Genomic DNA, 25,670 nt, shown 5'->3' with positions numbered 1-25,670 from the left:
GCATGCGCAGTTTTGAATAAGGAACTCGAACGTTGTAGGCGCTCTAAAAAGTTTACATTATAAATGAGATTCGGTTCCTTTTCCGGTGATTAACAGTGATTACCGGAGTTCTGAGAAGCTGCATCGGGGTGTGAAACGAGTGACTGAAGCAGTTTTGTCGGCGCTGGGGGGGGTTATGGTCGCAGGAGGACTCGAGTAACGTGAGTGTCATTATGTTGAAGTAGAGAAAAACTGACTTTCTGTCCTTGTGATTGTTGTGATCTTTACAGCGAGGAACCAAAGTAAAGATGTCTTATTCAGCAAGATGTCTTATTCAGCAAGTTCATGAGTGAAGGCTACTTAACGAAGCTAACTTTAGCTGGCTAACTAATTGCCATAAATTTTGTGATTTTAGCCATGCTTTAACCAAGTTTTAGCCATGTTTTGTAGACGTCTCTGTCAGTATTTGTTGGCTATATGTTGCCAGTTTAGCTCCATGCTTTGTTTTGGTCCTTCTGTCTGTAAGTGGTTGTTTATTTTCACGTGTAAATAAATACGTGCGTTCATTTGCAGCTTAATGTGTTGTCTAACGCCTTAAATTGTCTATTTTTACAGTGCACTTTGGTATTGAAACGTCTCACCTGTGAGATATTTTCACTTTGTTTCGCTTCCTCAGTGAGAACAAGGGAATTTCCTGAACTCTTGTTTGTACCCTAACGCATTTTTGTCACTCACAAGTCATGCAGTAACTCACATGGGCTTACCAGGATATTTTTTTTTTCAAAAAATTCCATCCTCGTGTATTGGTTATTTTTTTTCTAAACGAAAGGTGCTATATCAAAACACATTTTGTATATTCTAAGCTAGCTCCCAGCAAGAATTAGCATTTTTTTTTTGTGCATCTCATCATTATTGCTAAGAGGCTGTGTGAAATAATAATTAAGATCTTATGTTATAGTTTTTGTACACTTCTGCATTCCCTCTTTCTCCCCTGGTAACTGTGATTTCACTCATCTACCTGCCCTTCAGTGAAATGGCATGTTACACAAAAATGGGCAAAAACAGTATTACCTGTTATTATTCAAGGATTTTACTGAAACTTCTTCAAAAGTAAGTTTTTAGAAAATAAGTAGCAGAATTTTGCTGCAAAATATTCCAAAATACAATACAACTTAATTATATTTGTATATATTTAATAAAATTATTATAATAATTATTGATTTGGGGGTTTGATGAGGATGCACCTTTAAATCTGTTTTTTTTTTTTTTTTTTTTTTTAGTTACATCTAGTAAACTACATTTAATAAAAATGCTGGACATTGTCTTGATATGTGGGATGGGAGAACTAAGGATAAAAGCCGTGTCCATGTCAAGTAGTTAAGGGTCACACTATTACGAGCATGAAAGTGTTGTTCTTTAAACTTCACAGGTAAAAAAATGACACGATGGCTCTGGGCCACTAAAAAAGTATGCTGGGCATGTTGAACAACCAGCTGCTGGGATATTTTGGTTAATGCCGGTGTATGTGTTTAATTTACTGAGTGCTTCTCTTTCTAAAATTGTAATCTAATTAAGTTATGTTCTTTCTTAGACATTAAAAGCCAAATAATTTACTTTGGCTCTCTTTGTGTGGGGAAGTGTTATGTTGAACATTGCTTTTATATCAATATAATTATGTTGTTAACTGATTAAGGTTCAGATTAATTTCTTTTAAACATTTCAGAAAGACACAGCTGATGATATTTTGTTTTCTTTAAACAAACTAATAATATTCTGTTTAGACAAAGTAAAGGATGCATTCGAAAAAATATTGTATTAATGTGTATTTTCTGTATTAGAAGTACCAAAATTACATTTACTTCCCAGTGAATGTGCATATATATACATTTCCTTACTGAATACAAAATGTCTCCTCCATAACTGAAAGGATTCATTTCAGGTTTCTTCATCATCCTGGTTTACATCATCATTGGACCAGAACAGTTTTCCAAACCAGTTGTGTTGTAACAATCTGTCTCATGAGTTCTTTACTTCCCACTTTCAACAGAAGGGTTATGAATCAGCCTTTTTTTAATTTTACAACAAAACAATGATCAAAGCACTTTTTTTTAATGTTCAATTTTACGTTGAGTGGTTAAATGTGCTAAAGTAATTGTGCACAACTCCCCAGCTGATTCTCAGATCAGGTGGAAACTGACTTAGAAATTAAATGCATGAAATTATATTTTTTTAAAAAGCTATGGAGTGTTCTCATAATAATAATAATGATGATGCTGATGTTTTGGACAGAGCACAGTGAATCAGCATCAGTGCACGCATCCAGTGACGGCGCCATGTGGTGGTTCCAGCAGGGTATGTGCTTCCTCCCTGCCGCTCTGGTCGTCTGGACGTCGGCGTCCTTCATCTTCCCTTACATCACGGCGGTGGTGCTGAGACACGTGGATCCTTTTGTGCCGTATATCAGGTCTGAACAAACACAGAAGAAATTCAAGTATTTTTGATGTTAAATAATAATTAATTCAACCTTTTGATCTGTTTAAGAAACAAGCCAGACTTTTATAAACCAGCATTTGTTTGGTGTTACAGTGACACAGGAACAATGGCACCAGAGAGGTGTGTGTTTGGCATCATGATGGATGTGTCAGCCTTTTTAGGTAACACACACACACACACACACACACACACACAGCTCTATTCTGTAAAAATGGTGTAAAGACACACTCATAAAAGTAAAAGTGCTCAAACGCATAGTGTAGCTGATGGTTATTGTGTTTGCAGGTATGGCCACGATGTACGTGCGTTACAAACAGGTGGAGGCTCTGTTGGGTGTGGACGATCTCAAACTCCTCAGATTGAACTGCATCGGGCTCTGGCTGGGCTGGACCAGCTCCTTCGGGATGTGCGTGGTGGCCAACTTCCAGGTGCGTGCTGCTGCTGGTCTGGAATCATTTTCCACCTGCTCGGGTTCTGATGCATCGATCGTGTCATCAGTGTATCTGTGTGTCTGTCTGAGCAGAAGACCACCCTGTTCTCCATGCACCTCGTGGGGGCGATTCTCACCTTTGGGTTCGGGGCTCTTTACATCCTGCTTCAGTCGGTGCTCTCCTACTACATGCAGCCTCACATCCACAGCAGGACCATCTACTTGCTGCGCCTCTGCATCGGATTCTGGACCCTGGGCAGCATCATCAGCAGTATCCTTAGACCCGCTGACCTTGTGTAGTCGTCATGTTTGCTTTAATCTAAAACAAGCAGCAAACTCAGGGCCTGAGAATGAAGCCAACAGAAGCAGTGCCTCTTATTCCTCAGCCAGCACACCCAAGTTGGCTTTCTTTGACAAGTGTGCTTATAAAACACTCCAGAATTAGTCAGTTGAGCCATTGCACTGTTTTCATGCCTTTTAAAACCTCTTTAAAAGTTTATGTTCCATAAAATTCAGTCAGTTACTTGGCAGTAATGTCAACTAACTGATTAATGCGTGTTGCACAAGTGAAGTTCATCATGCTAGCACGTGCTAGATGATAATCTAGCAATAACAACTCTCTAGGTCACTTCTGGCTTCAACCAACATTACAATTAAACTCTTTGTATAAGCAGATCGACACGTTTTTTAAAAGCAGAAAAAGACACATTATACACAAAAATAATAAAAGCATATGCATAAATAGCTGCAAATGCATAAATACAACCCTTTAAAATGTTCTGGTGAAGCTTTTAAAACCAGTTTTTCCTGTGAAAATATCACCAGGCAATCAGTTGAAGGGTAAATACTGAGGATGCAAAACATGCAGTGCATAATCGGCAGCTGCATCTGTCTTTTAGTCTGTTTGTTATATCCGATGTCCTGATGACTCTGAAAACAGTCCTCAACAGCCTGTCAGTGTTTATATCTTCAGTCATCATGTACACCAGTCTGATAGGTGTCGACGTACCTCGCAAACTTCACTGGACTCCTGGAGAGACGGTCAGTAGTCTTCTGAGTGTGTTAGAAGCTTTAAAGTCATTAAAGTATTTTTTTAGTAGTTCTCAAGTCAAGAAAAATATGTTTTACTGTATTAGTTCTTCAATTTTTAAGGTTTTGTCAGCACCAACAGCCACAGAAGATCTTTGATTTTAGCCAGCAGCTCTGAGCAGATGAACTGCTCACACTGGGACACAAATGCTCTTTATTTAGTATTACTGCAGCATTCAAGCTTGTCCTCTTCTTCCTTCAGGGTTACACGGCTCACATTATCAGCACAATCTCTGAATGGTTTCTGGCCTTCTCCTTCATCAGCTTCTTCCTCACCTACATCAGAGATTTCCAGGTACTCAATGTTTCACTCACAGCAGCTGCTGAAGGTCTTATTTGACAGATTTACTCGTAGCATAACACAATAATGATCTTGGCCTTGCTCCGGGGGCTTAAATAACTTTGTGGAATCCTTTTTTTCCCTCCCCCTGTGAGTCAGCTAATAAGTTTCTATACAGAACAAATTAGCCCGTGTTGCTTCAGTCTAACTGAAATTCTACAAAACCACAAATGATGCCACTGATGAGAAAAAAAGAGCGCATTCCTGTCATGTCTGCATTTACAAAGACATCCCTTCCTAATCTTTTCCCTTTTTTTTTTTCTTCTTCGTAATAAAGAAAATAAATCTGCGAGCAGAGGTTGATTTGCAGAGCAGCCACCTGTACGACTGGACTCACAGGCACAACGCTGCATCACATCACAACAGTCGTGCACCTTCTGAAGTGTCTCCACTGCTGGCAGGAACAACATGATGAGCAACAGGGCTTCCTGCACCAATTTCTTTTTTTTCTCTCTTTATATTTTAATTTACAATTAAATGCATTTTATAAAAGGTTTCTGACAGCTGTAGTGGTTCATAAAGAGTCAGTACGCACATACAGCGTCTCCTCCTAACATGTAGTCAGACATTAACGTTCGGCTGTTATACGTCAATATTACTTTCTCTACCTCTATAATGTGGAAGTGAATTTAGTTTGAGTCTTATAATCCACAGCAGGCAGATGTCATAGTAAATATATCACCCAGTCCTGCCACCATTTATGGTCTCTCCGCACGTTTTTCTGTAGCATAAGCAGGAAACCAGAGAGACTAAACGAGTGTTATTATGGTTTTATTTTTTACCATTTTTTAAAAATCTTTATTTAGCTTTATTTGAGTTTTTGTTATTATTTTTGTGTTCAGGTCTTGTTGAGGAAAAAAAGGTTTTCTGTCGGTGTGACACTCTAACGTCACACCAGCGCTCAATTTATTTTACTATCTTTAAAATATATTTTTGTGTCTCCTGGCACACTACAGATGGCACCTTTCTTGCTGTCAGTTAACATGTGATATGAGATGATATGAGAACATCTACACCTACAAATATATAATCAAACAAATATATAATCTGAGAACGAGCTTCTAACTTTAAACCCATGTTTCCCCTCTTTACTGTGGCATCTGATGTGCATTTTTCATATAAAAACTAATAAAGGTGCACTTGTGTTTCAGTATGTTACATAAATGTAAACTTCAGTTCTGTCTATACAAATATTTTGATATAAACAAATATGCAAATACACTGCTGTTTTCTAGTCTTTTTTTAGTGTTTTATTAAGAGAGACTGGGCATGTAAATAATCCTAAATTCAAATCTGAGGGGTTTAACTTCTCAGGGTGAAACAAAAAAGCTTTTTAAAAGCTTTCACCACCAAGGGGCAGCATTTCTTTGGTCATAAAGTCTTAGCATTTGTTTCTTTACACTACTAATAGCTTTGTTTAAGAGCATTTAAATTATTTTTAAACACAGGATTTTACAAAAACATGATTTAAAGTAACATTTCAAAATGTATATATATTAATAGTGTGTAGATGCAGTCTTGGGGAAGGATTATTTAATATTGAGGCAAAAAGTTTATTCAGAGATTTACAGAAAGACAAAGCTGCTTCTTCCAGCTTCAGCTGATGATTCTAACCTGCAAAGAGTTTAACACATGCTCTGACTTGGAAATAACATAATACTGAAACAAATGCTTAAATGTTGACAAAATATTTAAATTAGACTTATCATACTAATTTTTACTTTTGTTCATATATATATATTCTGAGGTTATGTACAAGTATCTCTGGGTCAAAGGTTAAGGTTTTCAGACTTATTTAACTTTTCCTTTCCTACTGTTAATTTGTCAGTCTAATTCTAAAACCTTTTAAAGTTTTGGTTCTTTTTGTTTGTTTATTTGTTTGTTTTTTAAAACTGGATTTAGGCCATTGGTCTGGAAATACATGTATTCCATTCACATTGGGATGACATCAGAAACAGTGATGTCATCTCCTAATATGGGAATTTAAGGCACAGAAGCCCCACCCATCTGCTGTTCTGTTTTGGAGGGCAGCCAATCAGAAGACGGTTGGTTCAGGTGGATAAGATTCAAAATAGAGGCTGAACTGATCCGGTGTAGTACAACAATGAGGGTTATATTTAACTGTGAATCATCCAAGCTACTCTAGTGCAGTCCAAGAATGACTTTTGGAGATGACAATGAGCACACCAGATGACCTGTAATTATTCTATTTTGTCTGCCACCCTGAACTGGATAAGCAGAAGAAAATGGGTGGATGAGCTTTTGTCTGCAAGACTTTTTTTGGATTTTCTTCACAATACCTACGATTCCCCATAAAGTTCAGACTCAACTTTTTAACTTTTAAACAAAGTGTCCACACAGATGGAAGCAAATAATACACGATAGGTTTTAATTTTCTCATAAAAGTGTTACATCTCTATGCAAAGCAAACATTTCAAAAGATGCAGCCCCTGACTTAGCTTCAGCTGCTTTGCTGGAAATTTAAAACTCTTAAACAAGCTGAGGGAATTCATCTTTAAAATGCAGAAACTTTGGCAAACTTACTTGACATTATTCAGACTTTTAAACCCTGATAAGCACAAAATACATCCTCCGCTCTTGCTCTGTCTGTGCTAATGATCCCACGTAATAATCAAAAATATAATATTACAACACTTTATTAAAATTAATAGTTTGAATTCTCTACAGCCATAACAATAAATAGCGACAATGAAATTAGAGCTTTTGTCTGTGTTATCAATAAAATGTCTCCCGTCTGCTGCTGTGTGGTGCCTTAGTGTTGCAAACTGGATGTTAAAGGGCCAGTTCACCCATATATTCTCTCAGATGGCAAAAATAAAAAACTAAAACTAAAGATGTACTTTCTATATCTGTACTTAATCTTCAGCAGCTTTACAAATGGTAAAACTCATAATATCTCATAATCAGGTTAAAAACACTTTTGTAAAATGCTCAAATGTGACCAAAAAAAGTTTTTTTTTTTAAAAACGTTTTTCAGGAGAGATTGAAAAGGAGAGAATTGTAGTGTTAAGTTTACATTTGGCAAAAACTTGTAATATAGAGAGATTCATTTAAATTAAGCCTTTCCCAATTTTCCACCACATTTATTGTTAAAATGAAGGATGCTCATATTAAAAGTGGCCAATTTTCCAATAAGGATCCCTATATATGCACATGTCATTTTCATTTCTTCTAGTCTGAGATCTCTATGATGTCAGTAAGTAATGGGTCCACTTTAAAAAAATTACCGAAATACAGAAAAACCTAAAACGCAGTTCAAATGGCAGACTGTTTTAGGTACTATGATATGTAACTGAGAATATCGTGGTTTTAAAATTTTTGGGTGAACTGTCCCTTTAACATAATCAAAAGAACCAAATAAAGGGCAGAAGCTGCAGGTGCGTCAGAACAGGTGGCAATTGCTGGAAAATGTTTGTTTTTTAAGTTTCTGGGTTTGCTCCTGCACTGAGCACTGCACTCGATGAGTTTTTCCTCTCCATCTGAGTTTGTTAGCGGTTGGAAGTTCTGATCACAGTCCGGCTCTTTTACCACATCCACATGAATCCAAATGACACCAAAGTTCCTTTAAAGTTCCCAGAAAGTGCAAAAACTTAAGCAGGTGTTAGAAGGAGAAGAAGAAGAAAGGGAGCTGTGGGCATCACCTGCGTTGCTACTGGTTCTACTTTGATTACTCCCAGTTTCATTTCAGATTGATCAATTAATCAGTTATTACAGATTAAAAAGCCACAAGGTTTAGGTTAATCCAGCCTGGGTTCAGCTGCACACAGCCAATAGGCAAAGCGCTAATTTTGTTTCTCTTCGTTCCTCCGTTGTACATGGTGCTTGGCTTGTCTCCGGCTGACCAATCAGCTGTGACTCAATATCTGAAACCACAAGTCTCTTAAGAGGACTCCATTTAAAAGTCATTATTCATAAATTTGACCCTCATCACTGTAAAGAGTCACACCTGAAGACATTTTTCTGGCTTTGACACAAAATATAACTTTGTTTTCTCCAACCAACAAGGACAACAGCAGATATTTTAAAATCGCTGAACATGTCGGAGGTGTTGGCGGTGATTCAGAGACCTGGGAGCGGGCAACCTACAGAGAAACAAACATTTCTTTTGTTTGTTTTTTTAAATCTAGATATCTGTGTGGAGCTATGGCACGAGATTACGTTCAGCTGGTAAACTAAATGAGTCACTTTTCAGTCCTCAAACCTCCACGTGTGCAGTTGTTTCAGCTCTCTGAGGATGATGGGAGGATTACCAGAAAGAAGGGGTACCAGGAAAAAGTAATAATAACAAAAAGATTGGGACTTTGTAAGGCATCAGTGGGCGGAGGTGGAGCAAGGCAGATGATCTCCATGTCACGCCTCAGTCCTGAACTCCGCCCTTCTTCCCTTGGCGCCTCCTGAAGTTTTAAAAGGTCGACCCGTCACAGATGATGTTCTGGCCTCGACCGGGAAAGAGCTCCATCTGCCAGTACCGAGGGTCAGCGTACACTGTGCAGGTCAAAGGTCAGAGGGGACAACAAATCATCAGTAGGTGTTCAGTGTGGCTTCAGCAGCCACACAAGACATTAACTGCTTTGATTTTAATTTGTCAAATTAAACAGTATTAATTCATTAATGTTTAATTTGACAAATTAAACATTAATGAATTAATAAACTACATAAAGTCCTAACAAGAAAACTATATTTTCACTTTAAAAAAAATAATAAAAAAATCTGTATTTCATTTGCTGTCCATGTGTAAAAATGTGCAGGTGCAGCAGGTGTTACCCATGTCTCCCGGCGTCAGCCACAGGTTAAAGGAGCTGCAGTGTTTCTGGCAGCGCTGAACGGGCAGAACTCGAACGGTTGGCAGCCCCTCGCCCACCACCAGCCAGCCCAACACCCTGACACCCTGAAACCCAAACAGCAGCTTACAACAAAGAAAGCTGAAAGGTGTGTTTTTGTAGTTAAAGATGATCGAGGACAAAACGTCACTGAGGCACTACGATCACAACTGCACCACCTCAACACACTTTAATCAGCTGCTTTAACTTAATACTAACAATAGTAATAATGATAATAATAATAATAATGATAATAATAATTATAATAATGATAATAATAGTAATAATAATAATCCATCTTTTTTTTTTTACCGTTTTTACTGTTTGCTCTCTGCATCCATAACGATAATTAGCGCGGTGATGTTCCGCGATCAGAATATGAACAAATATGAACACAGTTGGTCTCACCTTGCTCTGAGAGTTTGTGCTGTGGGTGACCAGGCAGCGCTGCAGGATGGTCCCGGCGCTGTCCAGCAGGGGGCAGAGCTCAGCCTTTGGGAAGAGCCACCTCAGCACCTTCTCCCTGGTCCCAGAGCTGAACCGCCTACAGAGACAGAAGTAATATGTGCAACTACAACCACACATAGACTGTATCCAGATATAATTAATGGTCACAGTGATGTGACCTATTGGTTTGTAAAGTCCAGTTTTAGGGTCACAGGGTCAGCGATCTGACAATTACAAGGCTGGCCTGCTCTAAAACATACTCTAGCATAGGGTGGACTTAACTTCCTCTACAAAGATTTATCTAAAAGTGTAGTAAGTAGACTTTTTACAGGTCGATGTGTTGCACCCAGCATTTTATTTATTACACAGTATGCGTCCACCTGCATGTAGACGTTTTAGTGGCACACCAATCTGATTCACAGTAGCACTGATTCTGACCTCTTCAAGTATTAAACTAGTAAGTATTTTCCAGTGGTTTGGTTTTAGTGCTAAGCAAATGGAGCACTACTTTAAAAATAAGTACCAGAGCAGGGTGAAGTTGGCAGGTCCCTGAGGGAGGCCGACGTTGTGGTTGTGCAGACCGTCGTCCTCCTCCAGCAGAATGGACATGGAGCCCGAATGAGCCAGGTAGAGCTCCTCGAGCTGCTGCCGCTGGACGCTGAGGGACTCCCCGCCCTAGAGAGAGCAGCATGGACAAACGGAAATAAAGATGAACAAACTGTTTTTTTGTTTTTTTTAATTCAAACTGAAGATGAACTCTCAACTGTTTGCAGGAGAAGTGATTTTACAGGACTGCTGTTGACTTTTTCCTAGTGTGACAAGTGTCTTACACACATTCTTTATCTCTTGAGATGTGTTTGAGCAGCTCCCACAATATGCATGTGTCATTTGTTCAGCACAGTAGATGCAGTTATCATGATGCTCTTAGGTTTTTGAAGTGTTTGTAGTAATAAATAAATAAATAAATACATTCTTTGGAAAGAAAAATGCTCACGTGCACATTTCACAAAGACAGAGGCTACGCTAATAACAGAGCCAAAAATTAAACAAGTTAAATCCTTTAAATGGCACACAGCGGTGTTTACAGACATTTTAAACAAGTTCTCTATCAGGAATATGACACTAGGCTCTTTAGATGGCCACCGTGACTGCGTTGACCTCTGACCTTCAGCAGGACAAGCTGAGGCCCTCGTCGCAGAGTGACCGTCCCTCTGAGGCTCTCAGGGACTTCCAACACTGAGGAAATCTCCGCACAGCCTGAACAGTTGACAAGATTTTGCCTGAGAGCGCCGGCGCTCCACCACTCATGGAAACCTGCAGCACACAAATAAACACTTAAGAAATGCATATTTACAGGCTGGTCTGAAACAAACAAACAAGCTTTGGGCTCTAAGGATAGCTTCATTCATGACAGATCTAACTGTATGGGTTGATTTTTTTTTTTCTTTAAATAAGTCACCTGTTTGGATTTCTTTTAAAGACCTATAGTCTGACAGATGTCATCTCCACTAACTCGAGTCACTGAAGTGGTTCATGCTTGTGGCGCCTTTAGGGACATTTTTACTGGGATTATTTTACTGTCCTAAAATTCTCGTATGTTTATTTTAGTTTGTTTGTTACTTAGCAGTGATTAGCAGATAGCACTGTCGGTGCACTGCCCCGTACAGTTTATGCATACAGCTTACAGGTAGGAACTCAAGTCAAAGATGTTATAATGATGAAAGAGTTTTATTAAGTGTCCCTGCAAGTAACAGCATGCATAAACACAGGTCTACCTCTAAGCAGAGATGCAAAAAAAAAAAAAGCATGTTTCTCCTTTTTGGTTTCGTTTTTCTCTCAAATGGAGAACAAGTTTACGGAACAGTCATGTTTGCTGCTGCACACAAACATCAAATTTTATTTAAACTGAAATGTCAAATATCTTCTGGATTGAGGTGCTGAAATGAATCGTGCAATTCTAGGGTAATAAGGACTTTCTCGTTAGTAGGAAACGTTGGATTTTGTTTGTGTACGCATGTGTGCGAGAGAACAAAAACTGAAACAATTCACACCTTGCAGGTTGTACTTCTTGGCGATGGGTAGGGAGAGCAGGCGGACGTGGCTGAGAGGGGACGACCAGTTATAGTAGCCCAGATTGACCAGTCCCAGCTGGGGGGCATTCTGGGGGTAGGTGAAGGCCAGCACCACCACCAGCAGGAAGCCAACAGCCACCACAAACTGAAGAGACAACACAAAGACTTTGCAACTCAGACAAATGTCTCCTTTATCAGGACAGCACATGAATAACAGTCTGTGTAAACATATTTAAGAGCAAGACAAAGAGCTGTGTCTTCTATAAAGTAAACTTATTGGATTTTGATACTTTAAATCTATCTTAAAACAGTCTTTCAAACTAATTATCAACACTTAAAACTAAGCCTCTCTATGTATCAAAGGTCTTAAGTATTAATCTGTTTCAGCAATGTAATCATTTATATGTGGACCTTGATGGTGGCTCTCAGGATGGGGAACTGTGGGGGCTCTCTTCTGGGCTCGTTGGTCTCCAGGACCTGCTTGATGAACCTCTCGATCTCCCTCTCCGACATTCCATAGCGGTAACCCGACTGACGGAGGATGTCGATGCTCTCGGACAGTTTATCATAAATACACGGCTCGCTCATCGTTGTCCCCATGATGGCGGCAGTGGCGACAGCTTCTTAGTCAAACGTGTCGATTTTCAGTTGCTAAAGGCTCTTGGAGCATGGCGTCACCTGTGAAATCAACCAAGGGGTCAGCTGACATGTCACAGCTTTCAGCACTAGCAAGTTACCATCACTGAAGGTGCAGATAATGTGGAAATACTTCTATGTTTAATCTGAATGTGGTTGAAAGTTTCCTCCATTGCCCTCTTGGCCACTCACACAAACAAGTTTGTTCTTCCAGACACTGTCACAAACCTTTCAAATGAATTTCTGGCTTTCATAACTAAAACATATATTACAATATCATCCCTACTACCATCTTGATTTGTGAGATTAATACGGCGGATTTATTATCTTCATGCACAGTTGCAAATTATTATTTGACTTATTAGATCAGCTCTGCAGGACTCTCAAAAGGTCCAGTACAAGTCTCATCTTGTACTCTGTGCAATTGCTTAGGGCAAAAATTAGAGTCCCGGGATCTCAATCTGGGCTTCAACGGAGTCCAACTACAATGCTTAGACAGCAGTTCTTGTTCTGCATTGGAGATCTGCTGCAAACTGGAGGCTCATGCTAACAGTAATCTGCAGCATGTGGAGAACTGGTTGATGTGTCGCTATGCTGACATCACCAAAGCTGCAGAGGAGAACAAGGACAACCAGCTGCAGCCCAAGATAGGAGAGCTAGAATCCTTCCAGCAGATGAAAAACTCAATGAAGAGATGTCTGATACCTGCTCTGTTAATTAGAGCCAAAAACTACTATAGAGTAGCATTTATTAATAAACTTAAAGAAAATGGGGATGCACCTCCTTTCACATAAAAATGCACACACTCTGACCAAGCCACAGCTTTTATTAATTTTTAAGAAGCTAGGTTGAGATCATCTGTGGGCCATATTCTCTTGTGTCAGTTCTACATGGACTTTGGCATCAGTTACAGATAACTTTGCAAAACAGCCCTGTTCTGATAACATGAGGTTGGTGGCAACATTTACATATGCAGCACTCCAAAAATGCCCGTTAAGAATGCTGCATGTATAATTTTAGAACTTCTTTTTTCTGACAGCAAGAATTAAAAACCCCACAGGGACAAGTACTTCTTTTACCCTTCATTTCAAATGAAGGGTATATGATCTCTAAAGTCCTGTTCACAGATCAGTTATGTACTTGAGCTTGGTTTCGAACATCTAAATAAGTAAATAGTGAAGAGAACCTATGTATTTGTTTGTTTGTTTATTGCTATCTGATCATAATGAAACAAGTGGTTCTTTCCAAAAGAAAGGGTGCAGGCCAAAGCAATGGCTTGCATACGATGCACCCCACATACATAAAACAAGCATCCAGAAAGTAACATTATAACAGAAACATTACCAGATAGCCACAGTATCAAAGCTGGAATCCGAGACTTGCACTTGTGGAGCAGGACGATAATTAGAAGCATGCCACCAAATGGCTCAAAGAAACAAAACAAAAAACAATATAAAGGTTTTGAAGTATCCTAGGCAAAGTCCAGGCTTAAATCCGATTAAAATGTTTTGGCATGACCTTAAAAAGGCTTTTTGTGCTTAAAAATCCAGAATTAAAACAATTCTGTCAATAAGGGTGGGCCACAGTGATGTGAAACACTCATTGCCAGTCATCACAAATGCTTGACTGCAGCTCTTGCTGCCAAGAATGGCAAAACCAATCAGCTTTAGGGCCAATTACTTTTTCACACAGGGTCGAGCAGGTTTGTGTAGCTTTTTTCAGTTTGTAAATTAAACCATCATTTAAAAACTGCATGTTTTATTGACTTGGGTTTCATTTTTTTAATATTAAAATTTATGTAACAAATTTAAAAATAAAGTAAAACACATACACACATCAAAAAGGAAAAAAAAAAATCAGGGAGGGGGAAATCACAGCACGGTACGCTGCAAAATATGGGGATCAAGGTAAAATTAGTGGACCCTGTCTCCACACAGACTGTCCAGTGTAGGTAAACTGATAAATATTTCTCACTTACTTATGTTCCATAATAATATCTATACGAAAACAAGAACGATAAGCTACTATTACATATTCCAATACAAATTCAGTTTCAATGCGAACGTGATATCAGACTCAGACTCGGGAGTTAAATCCCCACAGTGTTTAGTTCTGCTTTTTACTCGTCGTTGTAAATAACAAGTAGGCATTGACGCTCATGTTGGCGTCTAACGTTCAGGAAACTAGTTTTCTCTCCTCTTCATCTTTAATAACTACGATCAGTGCAGCTGCTACGACCAGAAAACGCATGTAAATGTTAAATATAACACTACCTAATTTATTCGTTAATTTGACAGAAGCATAAACCCATTATATTATTTGATACGAATAAAAACAAAACCCCAAAACGTTTTTACCGTCCTGCCAACAGCAGCATACTGACAGATTAGCTCGTCTCTGCGAGCTTTCACATTACGAGCAGAAACCTCAAACTCACCTCAAAGCGAGATCCACCGCTCAAAAGGTTTAATCTTCCATCTCCGGTGTTTTTAAAAATAATATATAAATAGAGTTTTTAAAAGTGACCTAGCTAGGTAGCTAATGAGCTACATTCGGCTTCTCTTCCGCTTCTACCTTTTCTTCTTCTGTATTGGGCGAACATCAAAAAAGCGCCACCAGCTGGTATGGAGTTTGGGTCTGAATTTAAATATTGCATTATCCATCCATTCTCTTCGAGGTCGCTGGAGTCTATCCCAGCTGTCTTAGGGCGAGAGGCGGGGTACACCCTGGACAGGTCGCCAGTCTGTCGCAGGGCTAAAACATAGAGACAGAAAACGATTCGCACTCACATTCACCTATGGGCAATTTTGGAATCACCAATTAACCTCACCCAACGTCTTCGGACTGTAGGAAGAAGCCCGAGAGAACCAACGCAAACAGGGGAGAAGATGTAAAAACTCCTGATGGTGGAAGTGAACTCAGGACCTTCTATGCTGTGAGGAAACAGTGCGAACCACTGCTAGCAAGATTGTTCTTGTCTTTGTACTTTTACACTGTTAAGCATAAAGTCTTACTCCTGAAATATACACAAATAGTTATACAGTACAACACTTTCCCCCAAAATTTTACTGAAGCAAAAATAGATTATTTAAAAGTAGTGTACTCATAAGATGCTGAAACATACTGAAACCACATTGCACAAACTCGTTGCTTTAGCCAACCAGAAAGCAGAAGCGGTACCAAAACACAGAAAATTAACGAATCAGAGTGGCGAATGTTCACAGGAACTCCCGCCTCCTATTTCCGTTTCTTGTGCAACCATGAAACAGCATCGACATCGAGCTGCGTCAAGCTATCAAAGTAACCGAGTGAAGACACTGTAAAGAGGCGGAAGCTTAAAGTTAAAATAATGGGATTTTTTAAATGTATTGCATAATTTGTTTTGGCTGCTATAACACCAGGACTCCCAAGTTTTTGTGATAAAGAACATCTTCCATTATCTTACTTAAATTAATTAACAGAAACCTGAAGTTTTTACCCTGTAAAGTCCAAGACATCATTACTGGTGACCCTAGTCCAATTCTATGATATTGTTTTTACATTGTTACTTGCATTTATTTATCTGTTGTTGTTTTTTTTCTCTCCCCTTGACAATCAGAGGACAAAAATAGCTATCAATCCGACTGATAAGTATCCAAATATATGTGCATATTATTTATTTTTTCAGAAAATAATCCATTTTATATGAACAAAAGCAATGGTTATCAATGCGATGGTTGTGAAAAGCTTTTAATTTGAAAGTCTCACACGGAAGTGTTCGTGTTACGTATTCATCTTGACGTTTGTGTTTATACCTGGACGTAACAGACAGGCGGCAACATCACCGAACTTCACTCAAATTTAACCTCATGTTTAAGTAGTGATATATTTTTTTAATTTTCTTGTCGAGGAACCAGTGGGTTAAACTGGTCTGTGCCAAGTTTTCTGTTTTGCTGGTGTTCATATTACGAACAGCGTGCTGTTTTTGACGGAGGTCAGCGGCTTTCCAGTTAAGCCAGTCCACTGACAAGATGCTTGCCTCGGGTAGGACCGTGTCCTCCCGGCTGCTGAGGCCAACCGCGTGGCTTCCTCTCCGGCTGAGCTCCGAGCGGACGGCCGCTAGCTCCCCGCAGAAAGGTAACAACAGCCCGGAGCAAACTGGGTAGCTTATCCCCCCAAGACCAACTAGCACGAAGCTAATCCCAAAGTGACGCAGTTTAGTAAGGAGGCAGGAAACTTCACAGCATCTGTAAACTGTCAGGTTAACTGACCACTTTAAAATGCCTGTGAGGTCAGGAAAACCTAAAACATACTAAATTAAAACACTAAAAAACGGGAAGTTCACGAGAACTAGCTGACTGGCACAAGATGAAGCAATCTTGTTAAATAACTGTTTAAAAAAGATTTTAATTTATGTTCTGATATTCTCTGTCTCACTCTCCATTTTTATAATGTTAAAATCTGGCACGTTACTCTTGACTTCATTGCCAGATTGACAACATTTTTTTAATGTATTTTATACAAAAATGCGTTAAAAATATGGAGTCAGGCCGAAATTTGTGCTCATTGTCTCCACACAGATGAGTCAGTCTAGAGAAGTGAAAATTAATTAATCTATTCATTTGTGGTCATTAGTTCATTAGTTAATTCATAAGACTAATGGGAAGATTGTTGTTCTACTTATTAAATGAGGCAGAATAAAGACCAGTCCCACGTTCTTTATTTTAAATATAAAATAAGCACAAAGCAAAATGCTACTATTACATATTCCATACAAATATGCCTTGACACTGAGTCAGGGTTTTAAAAAAAATTTTTATCTGAGTTTTTAATTTTTGTTTGGCTGTAAAGGCACAATTGATGATGAATTTAACTAATTGATGACCTCCTGCCTGGTACAGATTTATGACCCAGTATGTTATTCCAGATCTGATTAAACACTTAGTAAAATGCTCTTTTCAGGCAGATCTTTAAGTCTCATAAAACACTGAATTGAGTTTCCTTGTTTAGTTTTTTTTAAAAAGTGGAAAAATCACATTGACTTTTAAATGTAATGAACAGCTTGTGACTTTACTGATTTATGAACTTCTAAATAAACATTTAAACATTAAACATTTTTTTAGTGTTTAGCTAATCCATTTATCAATTTACTGCCAGTTACCTAGGTCAAGGTGAATAAAAAATAATTCAAGGCCATATTGTCTTAACAGTTTTCCCATTGATTTCACAATTTAAATGCTGTTTTTTTTTTTTTTTTACATTAATAAATTTAATGTGGTCTTAAAAATGGCTTTAAATGTCTTAAATATACTGTACTTTATGCTGCAGAGTTGATCAAGAAACATGAACAGGATGAGCTTCGCCCCCTCTACATGGACTTCCAGGCAACCACTCCCATGGTAACTCTTACTAAGCGTTTTCTCACTTTTACAGGCTTCTACAGCTGATGTCAGAGAGAGTTGGACATAAAGCTGGTTGTACTTAGAGTTTCATATGTTTGTGTGTGTCTTTAGGATCCCCGGGTGCTGGATGCCATGTTGCCATACCAGGTGAATTACTACGGTAACCCTCACTCCAGAACGCATGCCTACGGCTGGGAGAGTGAATCTGCCATGGAGACCGCTAGGAAGGTAGAGAGCTGCTCCATCTTTAGAAAAGTGTAAATAAGCACAGCCCAGATATGGCCCTTGGCTAGTTTAAATCTGGTCCATATATCACTTTGGCTTGCTCAGTTGTAGCTGTGGTATGCAAAGAGACGTAGGCCTCATGCAAGCTAGTGAACACACCAAAATGGAGCGCTGATGCTGAATGTTTGAATTCAGATTTCACTGAGAGTCACTGACTGACTGTATGTATATATGCATGCGCACACACACACACACACACACACACTGAACAGGTATTATGTCCACTGACAGGTGAAGTTTGTCTTCATCATGGCAGCTGTTAGTGAATGGAATATATTAGGGAGCAAGTGAGCATTTTGTCCTCAAAGTTTATGGGTTAAATCAGGAAAAATGGCCACGCATAAGAATTTGAGCAAATTTCTCAATGGCCAAATTGTGATGGCCACTGGGGCTGAGTTAGAGCATCACCAGAACTGCAACTCTTGTGAGGTGTTCCCAGTCATCAGTATCTTTCAGAAGTGGTACAAGGAAGGAACGGTGATGAACCAGCAACACGGTCGTGAGCGGCCAAGGCTTATTGATGAACTCATAAAAGTGGGCCAGATCTATTATGGAAAAATCAGATTAGAAACATGTGAGTGAATCTGTTTGGTGAGGTTTTTTGGGGTTTTTTCTTGCTCTCTGAGCAGCAGGTGGCTGATCTGATTGGAGCCGATCCCAGGGAGATCGTCTTCACCAGCGGAGCCACAGAGTCCAACAACATGGCTATCAAGGTCCTACTCTCTTGACCTTAATCACTTTCTCTCACACAAACACGCACAGGTTTTGTTTTGGTGAAAACTGATCAAAAATATAAAATGCGGACAACAGATTAAAAATACAACTCTTACAAAATAAGAACACTGTAAAAAACAAAGTGATAAACTACATGAGAAATAAAAAAGAAGATATGAACAAAACCATGAAAACACATAAAACAGTTAGAGCAAACTTAGAATGTGAACTGATTAATAAAACTCCTTAAAACAAAGCTGTCATTAACAAAACTCTTTGTATTGTTAATGATTTGGATCCTTCTTCTGAATCAAACTGTACAATATTAAAATGCAAAAACTTGTGATAAAAATGGAATTTGTCAATCACGTTGAGAACATTTAATTAAAAGAACTTTACTGTGCACATTAGGCAAATAAGTCAGCTGACAGGAAAAAGTATCATCTGTTTTCACTGTTTCACTGAAACAAACTGCTTCACTTCAGTCCACTTGGATTGCCTTACCAAAGACACCATGTGTAGCAAAGAACAAGTAATAACAGCAAGAATAGAGGAAGCAAATTAAAGTCATGCTGCTGTCGATTCTGATTTACTGGAATTATAAATGAGGTCATTGAATTAATGCTAAAAAGAAACGAGCAGTAGCCACAAACTGGATTCACAACTCCAGAAAGTGCTAGAATCAGAGAAAATCTTACAACTTTTTTTTCCCCCTCTAACCCAGTGTTTTCTCTCCTGTAGGGTGTAGCCCGGTTCTACAAGGCCAAAAAACGTCATGTGATCACCACTCAGACCGAACATAAGTGCGTCCTAGACTCGTGTCGGATTCTGGAGTCCGAAGGATTCGATGTTACTTACCTGCCGGTCCAGAAGAACGGCCTGCTGGACCTAGAGGTAAACATGCAGCGATAAAAAGAGAGATCACGGAGGCAACAATCAGAATATTGTCTGTGTGAACACATTAAAAACTGGCAGCTATCTTTACAATACCTCTGGGCAGTGAAGCCTGTATTTATTGTTTGACCTCCATTTGTAGCGTTACAGAATTCATGAGTTATTGTGTCCTATGTCTGCTCCTTACAGTGAGTCTGACTACATGTTTGTTTGTGTATTCAGTTGTTGGAGGCCTCCATCCGTACTGACACCTCTTTGGTGTCGGTGATGACCGTCAACAACGAGATCGGAGTCAAGCAGCCCATCAAGGAGATTGGTAAGCATAGCAAATGAAACACACATGAAATGCTTACAATCACGCACTCATAGTATCAGAATCTAAATAGTTTTGTCAGTTTTACTGAATAAATCAGACTATTCGCTTTATGTAGAGCCCAACTGAGAGCTCTGATCAGAGTAATGAGCTTGAACTCTTTCTATCTACAGGTCAGATTTGTCGCTCAAAAGGAGTCTTCTTCCACACTGATGCTGCTCAGGCCGTTGGGAAGATTCCCATCAGCATCTCTGACTGGAAGATCGATCTGATGTCCATCAGTGGTCACAAGATTTACGGACCCAAAGGTCAGCTTTAATAGCAGTATCAGTAGGTGGCATAACTCTAACCAATCGATAGGCCGGTGAGATAGTTTTTGAGCTCATTTCTCAGTGCCCATTTCCATTTTTATGTAAATTGTATAAAACTAGAAAGGGCTACATTTTCCACAGAAATATGTTTTTTGGTTTTAAAAATTAAACAAAATACACACAAAGGTGAAATATCAAGCAGGAAAGATGGCAAAAAATAATATAAATAAGTATGTATTTATAAGCGTGTAGGTTGTTTATATTTATTCCTTTTTCAAAGAGAGGTTTCTTTTTGTTTTGTTTTTTATTTAAAATCTTTGATTACACTGGTATTAAATATAAATTAGTTTTTAATCAGCTGAGTTTCCCTGTTAATTTTTTCAATCAGCTGACAAAGTTGGAGATTGATTATGTTTAAAAAGATACACATAAATTGCTGTAAAAACAAAAATACTACGTGTGTGTGTCCAGGTGTGGGTGCGTTGTACGTGCGTCGCAGGCCAAGGGTGCGTTTGGAGCCAATACAGAATGGCGGCGGGCAGGAGAGGGGGCTGCGCTCTGGCACTGTCCCCACCCCTCTGGCTGTTGGACTGGGAGCCGCCTGTAGCGTCGCCCAGAAGGAGATGGAGGTAAAATAACCAAAGTCAAACATCCCAAAAAAAACTTCGCAGATGATGCTAAATTTCAGGGGGATTAGTGCATGTTTGTTTGTTTAGTATGATCATCAGCGGGTGTCCATGCTGGCTAATCGTCTGGTCCAGAAGATCATGTCTGAGATTCCTGATGTCATCATGAATGGAGATCCAGAACAACGTTACCCTGGTAAACACATTAATGTTTGTTTAGCAGTCTTTATGAGGACATTTATTAGCGTAACACATTTCTTATCAGTTTACCCTAACGTTAGCCTAAACCTAATTCTAAACTGAACCTCGAAACCAACTCTTGAACTGTAAAGTGTTAAAGTGCTCCTTGTAACTAAGCTGGTTTTATAATACGCTAATAAATTCCATGTAGAAATGAAACTCGCTGCTGCTGCAGGCTAGAGTTTAAACCGAAATTGATTTACAAGTCAGTGAAAATTTTTGAAGTTAATGTTTTTGAAGTGTTTTTGTTGGAAGTTGGACTAACACCTTGGATTGTGTTTGTGTGTCTGGGTGTTTTCAGGCTGTATCAACCTTTCTTTTGCCTATGTGGAGGGAGAGAGTCTGCTGATGGCACTGAAGGATGTTGCTCTGTCCTCAGGGAGGTCAGATACAAACTTTTTTTCACGCATGTTTGTGCAACTTTAGAGTGTAACTTTACCCACTGCATGAAAAAGTTAGAAAAGGCGGCATGGTTTTGAGAGGATGGAAGTGCTGACCGATTTGTGTACCATTTATGAATCAAGTGTCCTCCCACCTCCAGCTGTGTGGTCATGGTAGGATTCTTACATTAGCTTCTCTTTGTTGGCTACTTTTTAAATCTGGAATTGAAATTAAATCATTCTCCTCTCACACAAAGTACTGAATGCCTTGAGCACCTCCACTGCCCACTTTTCGTTCCCTATCTTCTGCTCAAATTCACAAAAACACTTTTCCCAAGTCAAAAACACTAAGTAGAGGTTTAGCAGACTAGGCTATGCAAAATTTGGGTTCAGTTAAAAGGGTTTGTTGAAATATTTGAAATCCATTTAATAGGACATTTATAAATGTAACATAAATGTCAATTTCAACACCAGCATTGAGAGTACAGTTATATGCTTAATATACAGTTCAAAAGCCTCGTATTAATGTGCATGAAGTCTCTAAAGATGACTGAATATTTGTGTCTGTGTGTGCAGTGCATGTACTTCAGCATCTCTGGAGCCATCATACGTCCTCAGAGCTATTGGAGCAGATGAAGATCTGGCTCACTCTTCCATCAGGTAACAATACTGCCTGTAACCTGGATTATGATGAAAACTGCAACTTCCCAGAAGTTTAATAATGATCTTCCTTGTGCTTCCTAACTCTTTTCTTCACATTGATCAGACTTAGCAATCAAAGTGATTAAATCCACAGAAAATAAAGCTGTTTATAAACTTGGATAACCAGGAAATGGTTACCTACAGCCTTTCTGTTCTGTAGTTTCAGATTTAAATGTCTGTGTTTGTGTCTGTGTCAGGTTTGGTATTGGCAGGTTCACCACTGAAGAAGAGGTTGACTACACAGCAGAGAAATGCATCGAGCAGGTCCGCAGACTCAGAGAGATGAGGTAAACTCGGCACTCAGTCACTATCGTGCAGACGCTGATTTTACTTTACATTCATAAAATTGATACAAAATTTTGAACGACAACCTTGTTTTCAATAACCTGCCTCTTTGCCTCTCTTCCCGTCTGTCAGTCCTCTGTGGGAGATGATTCAGGAAGGCATCGACCTGAAGAGCATCAAGTGGACGCAGCATTAGACTCCTCCCCCTTCTTGTCCACTTCGACATGATGTTTCCCAAAAGACTGAGGGGACAGACCAGCTTTTTCTTCCTGTAAACAAACACGCACAAACTCCCTGTCGGACTTGAAGTCTGTCTGTAGCTGTAGCTCAGTGTCTCTGTAGAAGCTCCTCCAGTTGCTCTCTCAGGAGATGTTGCTCAGACAGTTGACCAACGCACAGCAATCTCTTCTTTTTCTTCTGTTGCCCAGAAGGTTGCTTCTTTATCTCAGATGAAACGTTTTCAGAGGCTGTGGCACGCTCTGAGATCTAAGATGACATTTGTGAGAAATACATCCTCTTTGGTTGTCTCAAACAAAATATGGTACTGATTGTGCGACATGTCGATCAGTGGCTGATTTGGGGCTTTGATGACCAAAGACTGCCCGCGAAAAATTTGAGACAGACATCCAGGACCATGTTTTCACAGCAGGGCTACTCAAACAAAGCAGTTCAGAATACAATAATAAAGGATAAACCGGTCTAACATGTCATATTTTTTAATAAGGGTTAGGGGAAGGCAAATTTGCGGGCACACACACACAAACCAATATAATGGTCTTACTCATATGTCTCTGTCCTTATTATTTTTTTGTAAAAACATTGCTGCAATGTAATGAACTATGCATCCATCGCACAATTTGATATGCATCGGGTATCTTTGACCAAGATTTGTCTAAAACTGGTCTTGCACGGGGTGACAGACATGTAGTAAATGGCACAGAGGTGCTTTTAATCTGACTCTTTAGGTGATCTGACTTCACTTAATCTAACATCTTGATGACTGGTATCATGAAGCTGGTTAACAGACAGCTTAGTAACACTTGTTTCACTAATGCACTTGTGAGCGTGTCTGTGGGAAATGGTCATCTGTCAAATATATCTCAGTAATGTAGTGTAAAAGACTTCAAACTGGAGTGAAACTGAGTATTGAAAACCTGAAAAGTCTTTTAAGCAATCGGTATGCTGGGGCTTATGGCAAGTGTGTTTCCGTAGCCCTTTCATTCTTTGAATTCCAGTAATCACCCTGTCACCAGAGCCAAAGAGCTATGCAGAAAGACCCAATCAGACATTCACTCAACTAGAACAAAATAATTTATAATTTACTGAGTCGAGCAGTTGTTCAAACATCCATTGGTGTTTGAACAGGCAGTGAGTTCAGTGATCAACATGCATCTTTCTCCAGGTTTTATTTTAAACTTAAAAGGATCTTATATCCAGCGATCCAACTGACCAATTGATGACAAGTTTTGATATTATCTTGAGAATTAACCTGCTGTGGAGAAGCACGAATATACGTGTGACCAACACAGTTACCTTTTACTCTTGCTAAATGTGACCGAACTTTGTGATACCGTCACACTCACATTAAACCCAAAGATAGCCACATAAATTAGGAAAAAATAAAACACGAGCAACAATCTAAGTGATGAAAGAATCGGAACAAAGCTGTGTTGCTTCAGCAAAGCTGGAAAGAGCAACTGAAGGCAGCAGGATGTGATGATTCACCCAGTATTTATTTGAGTCAGACCTTTTCACTAGAGATTCACAGGCTTATCTCTCCAGCATTGTTCACAGGTTATAAACTGCCCTCTGTGTCTCATGCTCTTGTCTTACCATCCCACATCAGCGTTTATTATTCATTCAGTGGTAGCATGTTGGCGTATGATCAGCAGTTCTCAGTGAAATATCCAACGAGACAGTGTTAGCAGCAGCAGTTTCATTGTTCTGTTAGTCAGGAACACTCTACAAGTCTGCAGCCCCGATTTTTAAAGTCAGACTTCTGTCACACGTGTCCGTGGCTTATGTCAGGAAATACAAGATGACTGTGAAAATCGAAACAAAAATAAACAATTGGTTAAAAAATGTGGGTCTCTAAGACTACACTGTCTGGGGGGATTCTTGTATTGTGTTCTTGGATGTAGCCGGAGCCTCTTTTTGATATATTTACTCGTCTCCTGCATCTACTGTAATCTGCTGTTACTCGTCATTGCACATTAGTATCCAATAAAATTGCTGCTTCTGGAAATGACATCAACTTTTGATGTATTTTATTTGTGTTTATTGTTTTTACAACTCACATTCTCAAAACAGTTTTGATGATGTCTGAATGTGTTTTTCACATTGCTCCACGGGTTGCAGAGAGTTCAACCTGAGGTAGTTTGACCATTCCATTATAAGATAAAATAAGATGGATTTTATTTGCCCTGGAGTTCAGAAATGGCCTTTTTTAAAGCAGATAAAATTTCAATTAAACAAAATAAACATCTGTGACTGTAAAACTCCAAATCTGTCTGTCCACAGACTCTTATGCAATCAGGAGTTTAGCAACCAAACATGGTACAGTTACATCTTAGGCCCTTGTATGTATGTATAATCTGTGCAAAAGTCTTGCACCACTCATGTCTTCCCATTTTGCTTCCAGTAAACACAGAAATATACCATCTGGAAAGCTTCGGAATGGCAACAGCTTAGTTTTTCAGCATGACACTGATCCCAAACACACTGTCTGTGCAATAATGGCATACCTGAATAGAAAAACAAAATGGAATACTATCAGTCATGGACTGGCCTCAGAGTCCAGATCTCAACGTTATTTAAGCAGTGTGTGATCATCTTCATTGATAATGAAACACAAGACAGACAACATTCAAAGAAGAGCTTTGAAATTCTAAAAAAGCTTTCCTAAGAGGCTGAAAAATAAAGATAGTCTTACCAAATAATAACTTTCACATTTGCTAGAACTGTACAACCCCTGTTTTTACCCTAGCAAAAAATGTATATAATAATATAATAATTGTGTATTATTTTATAAAATATTCGTAATTTTATAATCTACAAAAACAACTAAAGTTTAAAGAAGAGTGATTAAAGGTGCAGTGGAATAGATAAGGAAAGGTCTACTAAACTACTTAATTCCCCCAGTCGACAGGTGGCGATGTCGCTCAATCAGGATTTCGCCAGCTGCGTGTTCTCACGTCATCACGACTGTCATC

At 39.0% G+C, this 25,670-nt stretch overlaps 3 protein-coding genes and 1 long non-coding RNA gene across 4 annotated transcripts; 2 read left to right on the top strand and 2 right to left on the bottom strand.

Annotated features, from left to right (window-relative positions):
* Window positions 1-5,552, top strand: dram2b (DNA-damage regulated autophagy modulator 2b). The gene is made up of 8 exons (XM_003447667.5): window positions 1-200; window positions 2,269-2,443; window positions 2,566-2,633; window positions 2,758-2,900; window positions 2,996-3,173; window positions 3,861-3,943; window positions 4,194-4,286; window positions 4,609-5,552. The coding sequence occupies exons 2-8, from the start codon at window positions 2,313-2,315 to the stop codon at window positions 4,741-4,743; spliced, it is 831 nt and encodes a 276-aa protein (XP_003447715.1). The 5' UTR covers window positions 1-200; window positions 2,269-2,312; the 3' UTR covers window positions 4,744-5,552.
* Window positions 5,553-6,699: 1,147 nt separating this feature from the next.
* lg5h6orf89 (linkage group 5 C6orf89 homolog) lies at window positions 6,700-15,442 on the bottom strand. The gene is made up of 9 exons (XM_019359117.2): window positions 15,158-15,442; window positions 14,765-15,081; window positions 12,103-12,369; window positions 11,671-11,836; window positions 10,785-10,933; window positions 10,143-10,294; window positions 9,581-9,716; window positions 9,117-9,240; window positions 6,700-8,837 (listed from the first exon to the last, which is right to left on the bottom strand). Exons 3-9 carry the CDS (start codon window positions 12,289-12,291, stop codon window positions 8,755-8,757), a joined length of 999 nt encoding a protein of 332 aa, XP_019214662.1. The 5' UTR covers window positions 12,292-12,369; window positions 14,765-15,081; window positions 15,158-15,442; the 3' UTR covers window positions 6,700-8,754.
* Window positions 15,443-16,096: 654 nt separating this feature from the next.
* nfs1 (NFS1 cysteine desulfurase) lies at window positions 16,097-24,706 on the top strand. The gene is made up of 13 exons (XM_003447711.5): window positions 16,097-16,443; window positions 17,635-17,705; window positions 17,820-17,936; window positions 18,623-18,706; window positions 19,449-19,601; window positions 19,824-19,917; window positions 20,088-20,222; window positions 20,697-20,854; window positions 20,942-21,047; window positions 21,393-21,474; window positions 22,048-22,131; window positions 22,371-22,460; window positions 22,591-24,706. Exons 1-13 carry the CDS (start codon window positions 16,338-16,340, stop codon window positions 22,652-22,654), a joined length of 1,344 nt encoding a protein of 447 aa, XP_003447759.1. The 5' UTR covers window positions 16,097-16,337; the 3' UTR covers window positions 22,655-24,706.
* On the bottom strand, window positions 24,229-25,669 carry LOC112846891 (uncharacterized). Its single transcript, XR_003220092.1, has 2 exons — window positions 25,584-25,669; window positions 24,229-25,202 (listed from the first exon to the last, which is right to left on the bottom strand). It is a non-coding gene; the product is annotated as an uncharacterized LOC112846891 (long non-coding RNA).
* Window position 25,670: the final 1 nt, after the last annotated feature.

This window comes from Oreochromis niloticus, linkage group LG5, assembly GCF_001858045.2.
Source record: "Oreochromis niloticus isolate F11D_XX linkage group LG5, O_niloticus_UMD_NMBU, whole genome shotgun sequence".
NCBI classification, from domain to species: Eukaryota; Metazoa; Chordata; class Actinopteri; order Cichliformes; family Cichlidae; genus Oreochromis; species Oreochromis niloticus.
Note: the sequence above shows the minus strand (reverse complement) of the source record. Positions and strands in the feature narration are given on the sequence as shown.